This window comes from Peromyscus californicus, unplaced genomic scaffold, assembly GCF_007827085.1.
Source record: "Peromyscus californicus insignis strain IS unplaced genomic scaffold, ASM782708v3 Scaffold_20__1_contigs__length_68692818, whole genome shotgun sequence".
NCBI lineage: Eukaryota > Metazoa > Chordata > Mammalia > Rodentia > Cricetidae > Peromyscus > Peromyscus californicus.
Window position 1 is genome coordinate 43,354,486 of NW_026294503.1, and position 11,441 is coordinate 43,365,926.

The window sequence follows — 11,441 nt, forward strand, 5'->3', positions numbered from 1 at the left end:
GGGTGGCAATGGGACCCTACAGCTGCTTCTTGAGGGGCCAGGGAGAGGCGGTGGGAAGCCAGGAGGTCAACACGGACGACATCGCCCTTCTTCAATTTCAGCGATGAAAGCTGTCCTAAAAATGGAGGTTAGCCCTTCCGAGAATGCAAACCCTGTTCCATCGATGTCAGGATTCAAGGTGTCTGCCCTTCCGAGAACACAAACCCTGTTACATCGATGTCAGGATCCAAGGTGTCAGCTCTTCCCTTGGACTGACAAGCCGTCCCTGGGAAGAAGTCAGCCACCTGCGGGAACACAGGGACCTACATCTGTCCCCACCTCATCCTGCCTCTGACCCGCCTGAGGGTCAACTGCTTCCTCAATGTGGCTGTGGTCTTCACCTAAGGCCTTCCTGCCGCCCTGGGGCCTCTCCAGTCTCCGGTCCTCCTGGGCTCAGAGGCCAGCCTGCCCAACCCTGTGAACTCTTGACTAGTGTCCTGGAATCCCTCTTTCCTCTCTGGCTGCCTCCGAGTGCCCCACCCTTAATGTCCTCCCCATCTGCTTCCGTTCCTGGTGAGGGTTTTTGGCTCTCCCTGCCCGGCAGCTGTATACGTGGCAGCATGGGACTCACAGTGAGGGGCCTGCGGGCCGGTCAGGAGGAGCAGACCCAACAAAGTCATTCATCCAACAGGCAGATGCTCTTCAGTCAGAGCGGGGAGAGAACCAGCCCAGGCCTCATGACAGGGAACACTGAGGTGATGTGCTCTGACAGGGTGGATCTAAAGGGGAAGCAGGCGCCTTAGAGCCCCTGGCCTGGATCCAGAGCCCACAGGAGCTGGTACCCCATGCCCACCACTTCCTGGAAGCTATTCACAGGTGCTTTGTATTTTCTGGAACAATAAGCCCTCACTTCATGGTTTCCCCATCGTATACCCTCATAAGTTCTGAAGTGGGTTTCTGCTGCCATTCCCATGTGTACCTTGATTAGTCAAAGACCTCAGTAGGGCAAGAAGATTTGGGACCAGATGTTAGACAATGTGGGGTCTAAAAAGGTTAAACAAATTACCCAGCATCCTCCATCCCTTCACCCCAACAAAAGACTGCCCTGCTCAAAGCCAAGGCAGAAAGCCACCAGGTCTCTTAGACAAAAGTCTTTAGGAATTGGGGAGCCTGGTGGACAGGGGGCTTTGTCTGGGCTGGGTACCTGACTGTTCCTGCTCTCTGCTTCCAAACTTCCCACTTCCTTCAAAGTGCTGTGGGAACTTGCTCTCCTCATGGCATTTAGCATTCTCCCAATTTCTGGGGCTCACATCCATCCTGGACCACAGTGCAGGCCTCCTCCCTCTGGTGGGGATCTCTCTGTACCACCTGGCCCCAGTGGGCTGCCTCCTAAAGGCCCAGCACCAAGGTCAACTCCAGGCCAAGCTTCACACTCGGCACTTCTCTTGTGTCAATCCCGTCCGATTCTCTGTCTCTCTCTGTTTTTATTTTGCTTCATTGTGACAGTGCCTATGTAGCCCTGGCTAGCCTGAAACACTCTATCTATATAGACCAGGCTGGCTTCCAACCACAGATACCTCTGCCAAGTGCTGGGGTTAAAGGCATGCACCACCACACCCAGATCTCTCTGCCTTTATTTACACAGATCTCTCCCGCAGCCCTGGCTTGGGCAGCCTCCAATTTTGTGGAGTCCCTGCCTAAACCCCACCAGGCCTACCCGGTTGAGAGATTCTCTATTACCAAGGTCTAGGGCCTCCTGGGACTATGCCACAGAATGCTAACGCTGTCCAAGACAGTCTCATGGCTACCTCTGAACCGAGGCTGGAAGTGTGTATGCTAGTGGGACAGGCGGGTGAGGTGGGGTGCTGGTCTAGCACCAGCTGGGAATGTCTGTGGCTTTGGCTTCAGTGTGCAAATTCTGCAGGTGCCTGGCACCAAGTTTCCAGGGCTTTGGTCAGCAGATCACAAATCCTGCCGACACACAAGGCAGCAGATCCGGGTCTTCTTCGTGTTAGAGCATATTAAGCAGACTAGAGCTTGGCCAGAGCACACTGTGAGGTCAGCTCTTTGCAGATCACTGGGAAGCAGGCAGGTATAACGGGAGGCCTCCCTTCAGAGCCTCACGGGCCCCAAGGACACAGAGTCCACTCTGCCACCGAGTGGGCTTGGATCCCAAGCAGGTGCATATGGTTTGTTCTTTGCAATATGAATCTTCCACAAGGTACACTGAGTCACCAAACAGTGATGGTTACACAGAGCAGGGCACAAATTCCACCCGCAGCAACAGGCAAGGAGAGGGGAGGCCAGGGTCACTTTAACAGTATAGGCAAGGGACCGTGCTAGTCAATATGACCGCCCCCAACAGAATATCCTCCACGAGGCAGGATGAGTTTTTCCAGCGGTTTTCTTCATAAGCATGAGACAGAGGTGCGGGACTCGGAGGTCCCTCACACAAGTGAGGAACTGTGGTTGGCATGTGGTGAATATTATCGACACAACAGGATCTCGAAACACCTAAGTCTGGGCATGCCTCTGAAGTTGTTTCTAGACTAGGCCAGTTAAGGTGGGGTGATGTCCCTTACCTGTGGGTGGCATTATTCTGTGGTTGGGGACCGGGACTGACTATAAGGAAGAGTGCAAGCTGAGCACCAGGCCCTGTCTCTCTCTGCTTCCTGACTGCAGTTGCAATGGGACCAGCTGCCTCACACTCTGGCTGTCATGTCATCCATGCCACGGTAGACTGTACCCTCAAGCCACAATGAACCCTTCCTTCCTGGGTTGCTTTTGTCCCCGTAACAAGACAGTAGCTAATAAATTGGTGTGGCCCTTGGGAGTTCCCGGCTGGAACATGAGTTTCGGGGATGGTCTCTAAGGAAATAATCATTGTGCTTCTGCTACAGGGAGCCACACTGCAGATGACCAACAGACGTTGTCCGAGAAGGAACATGGCACCTGCCAGGCAACATGCCCTCTAATCCTGAAGCCACCTGTGAGGTAAGCCATTGTTACCTCCACTTTGCAGGCAGTGATGTTGAGGCTCAGAGATGTGGGGACTTACCGGGATCCCAGCTGATTCTCAGCGGGTTCCAACTCCAGGACCCCGGCTGTGTGAGCAACTGGCTAGAGCTGATTTCTTTGCAGGCAGAGAACACACAGGCAAGGCTTTGTTTCTGTGGAACCCTATATCTGCCCCCACCAGGGCCAGACTGGCTACCTCCCAAGGCAGAAGAAGGGCAGAGAGCAAAAAGCACCAGGCTGACTTGCCAAGAGAATCCAGTATTTTTATTCACACTGGCCAAGCCGGCAAGGACAGTCGGGCTGAGGGTGGTTTTGTGGAATCAGCCTTCACAGCACATGGCAGGCCTTGCCTCTGTCACCCTGCCATGGCTCCCTTGGCTGTAAGCACCAGAGATGCCCGCCCAGGGCCAGCCCTGCCCTGGGTCTGCAGAAGCACCAATGGACGGAGGCCACCTTCCCCTGAGAAGCTTGGGCAGCCTTGCAGTGGAAGAGGGAAGGTTGGAGGGCCACCGGGCCGTGCACGCTGGGAAAGGCATGGGGCTCTCGGTGTCCCTGCTTCTCCATGACCTTCCCCAGGGCCTGTCTTGGCAGCGTGGCTCAGAAAGGGCCCCCAGATAACCTGAATGTCACCGGCTTCAGTCCCTAGACCTGCTTTGGGCTGAAACCTGCCACCTCTGTCCTGCCTGGCTCACCGCCGTGATGTCTGCAAGGGTAATCCAGGCAGGTGAAGCCGTGAAATGGGAGCCACCTCCCGGGTGTCCTTAGCACCTTCGTAAGCCCTGTGTGACACTGGGCTTTTGAGGGTCCAGGAGGGTCAGAGAGCACCTAGTGCGTGGCCTGACCTTGGCTAATGTCCTGGGGAATGAGAAAAAGAAGGTAGGAGGAGTCTTCAAAGGTCAGGGAGAATGGGCTCCAATTCACTTCCAGGAGCCTTTTACCCCAGGTGCCTCCAAATCCCTGGGTCTCTTCCCAGCCAAGGCTATACCTACGGTTTGCTTTAATGCTGGGCACCGGGCAAGAAGGTAGAGAATGGGAAAGGAACATCACGCCCACCTCCAGCACCCTGTGCCACCACGGAGCAGTGAAGAATGGCCCACAGTGCCTAAGCACCCAGTCTAGAGGAGCACCTAGTCTAGAGGAGCACCCAGTACGTGCGCTCAAGACTTTGGACCCACTTGGGCATACTCCAACCCCTGTCCAGGCTACTGGGCATTCACCAGGGGAGAGACAGGACCTAGGTCTGATTAGTCTAGGTTTTCCTCAGCCCTGGGACCAAGTGAGCGTTCAGCATTTGATGAATGATGCGTAAGTGAGCAGTGGCTAGAAAGGCGCGTGGGGGAGGGGTGGAAAGAGCAGTATGGGGGTAGGCCCAGGGTGAGGAGAAAACCTGAGGATACAGGAAGAATACTGGAGTTTGGGGGGGGCAATTCCAGAATGTTTAGGAAACCCCTAGAATTCTGGGAACATTCTAGAGAGCCCAACTCCTCAAGTGTGGTCCATAGACCAATAGCATTAGCATTACTGAGGAAATTGCTAGAAATGCAGACTCCTGGGCACACCCCCAAATGCCAAGCCAGAATCTACCATACAACAAAGTCCCCCAGGGGTGAACAGCACAGTGATGTGTGAGGAAAGCCTCCCTAGAGGCTGAGGACGTTCTGGAATACGTAAGCCCAAAAGTCTCTGAAAATGAAGCCAAGCGGGGAGGGGATGGAGACAGACTGCAAGTGACAATCCTAAGCCATGAAGAGCGGCAGATCCAGTCCCGGGGAACCTACCTACAGGACCCGCCCTAGCCACCAGCCCTCGCCCAAGCTGCCCAGCTGCGAAACCAGCCAGGGAAGCTCAGTCCTCTGCCTTGATCAGGTGGCCGCTGAAGGTGATGTAGGTGTCCACGTCATCGCTGTAGATGGCGTTCTCCCGCTCCCGCTTGAAGAGCCGCACCCACACGTGGTCGCCAGGCTCCAGCGGCAACATCACACTCTGGCTCTGCATGATGCTGCGCTCGCTGGGCTGCGCGTAGAGGATCACGGCCGCCTGCTCGTTGTGGACGATGTGCACGTAGGTCTCCTTGTAGTTCCAGCTGTGCACGTTGAGGCTGAAGAAGTAGAGGCCGCGCCGGGGGGCCGCGAAGCGGCCGGTGGTCATGTCGAAGTGGCCGTCTGTGTTCACGAAGACCCTGTCGAACCGCAGAGGGAGGAAGTCCTCACTGCTGTGTAAGGCTGTCTTGCGACCCACAGAGAAGGCCGAGTAGTGCATCTGGCAGGGGCTGCCAGGGCTGCCTGCCTGCCCCTTGTCACCTTTGACGCCCTGAGAGCCGCGGTCCCCTCGGGGACCATCCTTGCCTGGCTTCCCTGGTGCTCCGGAAGGACCTCTGTCCCCTTTGTCACCTGTGAGGACATGAAGGGGAGAGGTTAGGGCAGGCATCCTGGCCTATGCTAAGCACTCATTTTTGGAAGCCGCTGCTTTAGCCTGGGTCCAGAAATGAAGCTGGTGTTTCCTGGGCGCCTACTACACGCCCAGCATTTATCACCGCAAACGTCTCCTAAGACCCAGACTGTGTTCTGTCCAGCTCAGCCTGGGTCCCCTCCTGGCAAGGGAGACATGACAGGTTTCCAGGAGGCTGCTCTGCTGAGGCCAGGGGGGAGGTCGGGCAAGGTAAGACACGCTTTACACCTCCAGTTAGAGAAGAAAACTGCCTTTGCCGTGGCCTGCAGATTTGGGGGTCTTGGGTGTCTGGGGTGCACCTTAAAAGGGCAATACCCACTTCGCAGGTGCACATGAGTCCTCACTCGGCAGAGAGAGGGCGGGACATCCACTCAGCATGGCCCAGACCATCTCCACCCTCCCGGGCAATGGTGACCCAGTCTCTTTTTTCCAGCCCTGGCTCCAGGCTGAATCTGAGCATAGACAAGACACCCCACCCCCACCCCAAAACGCCTGGCGTGTACTGAAGAGACCTGACTGCATATTTTCCTGGTGAGGCCCCTTGACCAGGGTGGTGGTGAAATCAGTCGAGGGTAGAGAGGGAAAGAAAGGCACAGGTCCTTGAAGGCAGACCAAAGGAACATGGAGTGGGGGGTGTTCGCGGCTGTGGGCTGGCTCCACAGATGCCACCTCCCAGCAAAAGCACCTCACTGAGTACAGAGCATTTGAGCACCTGCTCTACCCAGCGTGAGGCCAAGGTGGCTCTGAGGAGGGACTGTTTTCCTTCAACACATAAGCCAGCAAGAAGTCTAGAAAGAGGCCAGCCTGACCCACAAGGCTTAGACATAGGGCTTCAGATGCTACCCAGGCAGCCTGGTGCTACACAGAACTGTCCACTTCTGGAAGCCTGCCCAAGGGCAACACAGGGCTTCAGATGGGCAGCCACAGCAAAGGGTCACCGGGCCCGGGGCTCCTCCACCTCCAGAGGCTAAGCTGCCTGAAGTTGAACCGAGTGTGGCTATGAGGCAGGGAGCCCAGGAAGTGACCTCCCCCAGGCAATTAAAATGAGCAGGAGTCAGAGGGGAGTGCCCTGCTCTGTCCCTGATATCGAAGTGACTCCAGGAGAGTCCCTGTTGGACACTAAACTTCCCTATCTACACGGTGGGAGGAATGACCCACAATCATCTCCTCACATTGGGTGGGGGCATGGTGAGCAATGGTGGACATCAGTGGTGTGGCCATGGCAGTCATGGGTCCCATCACTGTGGTGGAACTAAGTCCCTTACATCTGAGGCTATATATTAGGGAGCTGCCACCCCCACCTCCAGCACCCCACCTCCAGAACCCCACCTCAAGCACCCCACCTCCAGCACCCCACCTCCAGCACCCCACCTCCAGCACCCCACCTCCAGCACCCCACCTCCAGCACCCCACCTCCAGCCATAGAGCACCCCCACCTCCAGCACCCCACCTCCAGTACCCCCACCTCCAGCCATAGAGCTCCCCCAGGACTTTGAACTTCCACTTCTGTCCCTGCCATGTGCCCCACATGACACTTATGGCGGCCCGGTCCTCTCTCTGCTCAACCCCCCTTTTCCCGTGGAGAGAAACTTATATCCTGGTGGTGGCTGGTGACCCCTGGGCCCACATCTTTCCATGCCATCTCCTTTCACACCCCTACTGAGAAGCCCCTTGCCCTGTGAGCGTAGGCTTGCCCTTCCCCTTCCCAGGAGCCCAGTGGACCTGCCATGCCCGCTCTGCTGCCTGTGCCCCACACTTCAACACCCTCTGCCCACATTTTGGACCCCAGGGCCTTTCTCACTACCTGCTTCATCAGCTTGGGGAGTCTGTTCATTGCACAGCATCTGCCCACCACCTCTTCATTCACCCTGAACTCAGAACGGTCCTTGCACATTCCAGGTGCTATGTGTATGTAGACCGAAGGCAGGCAGGGCCTAGGCAAGGCCTGTCCTGCTTTCTTCTGTCCCTCCCTCTTTCCCTCCCTCCCTATCCCATACCAATTCTGCCCACGACCTGCCCAGTGTGATAACTCACCCTTCAGGATGGTAATATTGATGTAGGGCCTGACCTCGGGCAAGACATAGCGGAAGGAGGGGGAAACAGGGGCACGGACAGTGTCAGCAGAGGACAGTGGTTCCTCGGGGTCACAGCATCGTTGACAGCCTTTGGTGAGATGGGGGGCCACAGATTCCTGAAAGGTGGGCTCCTCTGTGAGGACTCCAAACACCAGAGGAAGCAGGAGTACCGCCCAGAGGGAACCCAGGCTGTCTGTTCCCATGATGACCTGGACGGAGAGACACATTCGACTCAGCATATCTGGCATGTCAACACTCAGGGACAACACTATCTCCGGTAGCCAGGGCAGACCCAGTGTTACTAAGGGGAGCGGGTAGGACCCCTGTACCAGGCAAGTCTGGGGCCACCTGGGAAGCGAGTCTGAGGGCACTAGACCAGCCACTGAGCCTCCTGTCTATTGTGGCCACTGCCACATGGCCTGGGAATGAAACCCCTGTGGAGACCCTCAGATGGCACACACCAGGCTCCCAGATCTTTCCTGAGCCACCCAAGAAGATGCCAGATGTCCACGGGGCTAACCAAGGAGATGGAGAGTGTTTCTTTGGCTCCCTCATCTCTAAAGGCCATGGCTCCCACCACCACCTACAGGCTCCATAGGCAGGAACTGGGGTCCCTGAGGACCAAGGTATTGGACCCCACAGGCCTCTTCTGTGCAGAAGCGGGAGGTCCCCCTCTTGAAGAACAAGTCAGGAAACCAGATGTCCCCTTTGGAATGACACAAGGTTGAGGATACGCAGCTTAACAGGGCTCACCCTCCTGGTATCTTTGTATCCTCAACAACCCCCCTTTACCCATTGGGAGATGGTCGTGTCAATCATGACAGGCCTACCAATCGGCCACTAAGGTGGTAAATTGAAATTGGGGGAGGGGAGGGCCAAAAGCCCTGGCAGTTCAGAGGGATCAGAATTAGTGAGGTTCCATCTTGGGCCTGGAACATGAAGGGGTCCAGAGTTTTCAGAGTGGAGCCGGAAGTAGGCCGGACACTAGAGAAGGAACCTGGACGGGTGGGCAGGAAGCCCGCAGCGGGCCTTTGAGGTGGTGACATGCTCGGGGCCTGGCGCCACCCGATTATCACAGATCAGAAACAGCTATTGAAACCAGACTGGTTTTTACACCTCTGGCGTCTCTTTGTTTATTTCCTTTTTGTGCCTCCTTAACATGCAGTACAATTTAAAAATATTTTTCTGTGGTTAATACGGGCTGAGAAGGTAAAATGATTACTTCTAGAAAGGCTACGAAGAGGGGCTAAGTGTTAAAGGGGCAGCGCTCTTGGGTCATCTCCCCAGGGGCCAGGGTGATGACAGGAGGCATCTCCAGAGACATCCCGGGTCTGGAATGATCCTGTCCACACTGCTGGGTCTTGCTGGTTCTGCTCCACCAGGCAGACAAACCCGTCAGAGACCAGTCACCCCTGTTTCCTCAGCTCCAGGTTGCAGCGACCCCCCACCCCCACCCCCGCTTTATTCTGGCCAGAGATGTGTCCCACCCTGTGGGGCCATCTGAATAACACAAACCGGTGTGACCTAGGCTTGTGGCTTAGCCCTTCTGGTCTTCCTGCTTCCACCACCCCCACCCCCCCACCCCCCACCCCCGTTCACACAAGATGCCAACATGTCTTCCTTGCCAGGTTACACGGATGATTTAACAGGCAGTGAAGCTGCCTAGCTTGTCATGTACTTCAAAGAGTCCTTCCTCCGCCTGGTAGAGACCTCATCCTGGTGTCTATGGCTTGACAAGGCACAGTACGTCTCCCCAGAGGGTCAGCATGGTTTGGAGACATTTCTGTTTCCTATTGGTCTGGCCCCTGGGGAGTCAAAGGCTCAGACACAGAAAAGGGGGAGGGGGGAGGCTTAAGGACAGGAAGCAGGAAGCAGGGCTGTCTCCCTGGAAGAGGCTGGAAGCGGCCCTAACCACAGCTAGGATCCCTGGCTGGCTCCTGGGAGGGGGCAGGTAGGACTAAGTGTGGGGGGATCACACCAACCCTAGAGTAGTCTTGAGGGTCCCCCACCACCTCTGCTAAAAAGCCAGAGACTCTTGGGGGTGGTGGAGACCCGATCACTGTCATCATCCAGGTGGGCAGGCTGGGCTAAGTGGCTAGGGGAGGGGGAGTCACTGTAGCGGGCAGATAAAAGCCAGGAGCGGTGCAGAGTAGCCAGAAGTGTAGGGTGGAAGAGACGAAGAGATCCTCAAGGAGCTGGCTAGGCCAGAGGGAAAGAGCTATGTGCCCGCCAGAAAGAGGGGAACACAGGAACCCCAGACTCTGACTCCAGCCCCCAGCCCAGACAGAAGCAGAGAGGCCTCCAGCCACTCACCCTGGTCCTGCAGCCTCAAGCTCAACTCACAGACCCCGGGCGGCCTCTGGCTCCTTGGCCCATGTCTGTGATAATAGCTTGTTGCTGGCCCGACCCCCAAGGCCTACGACTGAGCTGGGAGGGCGGAGGGACGGAGGGAGGGAGGAGGGAGCACGCTGAGCTGGCTTCCCATTCCCTACCTCCTGCTCCCGCCCCTCCAGCCTGGGGCTCTGCCCCTCAGAGATGCTGGGAGACGTTTGGATCTTTAAACTTCCTTGGGCATCTGTGGCCCAGCCCCAGCCATGGTACCCTGTTTGAGTCAAAGGCCCTGAGAGTTTAGAGGGACGGAAGAGGGTCAAGGACTTAGAAATACTTGGTGTGGAAATCAGAGGCAGCGAGAGCGGGGTGGGGGGGGGGGGGGGTGGAGGGGCAGGGCTCTCCATTGCTCAGGAAAAGGGAGGCAGCGCTGGGAACTCCCACAGCCCGGGTCTAGTCGGAGCCCAAGAGCCATCTGCCAAGAGCTACAGAGACAGGGTGGCGTGAGGGCACTGGTACCCATCCTCCATAGGCATAAACCCTGGTTGTCCTAACACCCAGTAGCCAACAACATGGCCAAGCACTGCCCCTCCTACCCTAGGTGGTCTGGGATCCTGCCTCCAAGCACATAAGTGCTAGACCAAGCGTGGCTCATCCCCCGCTCCTCCACCTGGAATCCTGCCTTTATTAATTCAATCTCTTGTCTCCTAAAGCCAGCTAGCTCCCTCAAAGAGGTAACCTCCAAGAAGTTCATGGGGGAGCAGCCTGTGTGCCCCGGGTCTTGCCTCAGTTTCCTCCGCGGCAGGCTAGGGGATATTTTTTAGCAAGGGCCACAGACATGGCTCCTAGCCCTGGCTTCCTGGGACCAGAGACCCTGTGGATCTGATGTCAAATGTCCCTCACCCTTGGCTACCTTCCCATTTTAGTTTTACTGAGTATCTCCTGATTGAGCTAGGCTTCACTCTCTCGAAGTATTTAGACCCACTGTTTCTCCCAAGCCTCTTTCCAGCCCAGGGAGAGGAAGCAAGTTAGCAGCTAGAGGGTCTTGGCAGAGACATTACTCTCTAGCCCACCACTTATGGGGCAGATTTAGGACTGGGACTTCCGGGCCCCACTAACAGCTAAGAGTACATACATCAGCCCTCATGTTTTGGGTCCTTGACAGGGCTGTCTCTGTGTGTTGAAGCAGACAATCCAACAGCATATCAGTCCTGGAAAGAGCCTCAGAGATGATCTAATCCCACCCCTTAATCAGGGACGTTGTGGTCCAGGCAGATCAAGACTTCGGTACAAAGTCACATAGCAGAGTGGAGTCCAAGTTGGGAGGACGCCAGACTCTTCTGGTCCGGTGCTGCCTCCCAAAATGACTTGAAGTCCTCAGGTCCAGTCAGGAGTACCAGTGGGGCGCAGCAGAAAGCAGGCAGAGGGACGATGGCCATATAGGGACCACCACCAGGCCCACACTGGCATGGCCTCTGTGTGGCCCTGCCTGCCTGAGCAGCATTCCTGGGGCACTGAGCCAGGCCTACAAAGAGGCTACCAGCTTCAAGCTGCAGCCACCAGAGCAAAGGGCTGAGTCAGCAGCCCTGGGGG

The 11,441-nt window shown here is 56.5% G+C and overlaps 1 protein-coding gene across 1 annotated transcript; it reads right to left on the bottom strand.

The window, feature by feature from the left end:
* Positions 1–3,287: 3,287 nt before the first annotated feature.
* On the bottom strand, positions 3,288–10,090 carry C1qtnf6 (C1q and TNF related 6). The gene is made up of 3 exons (XM_052747473.1): positions 9,834–10,090; positions 7,480–7,729; positions 3,288–5,387 (listed from the first exon to the last, which is right to left on the bottom strand). Exons 2-3 carry the CDS (start codon positions 7,721–7,723, stop codon positions 4,843–4,845), a joined length of 789 nt encoding a protein of 262 aa, XP_052603433.1. The 5' UTR covers positions 7,724–7,729; positions 9,834–10,090; the 3' UTR covers positions 3,288–4,842.
* Between the last annotated feature and the right edge of the window lie 1,351 nt (positions 10,091–11,441).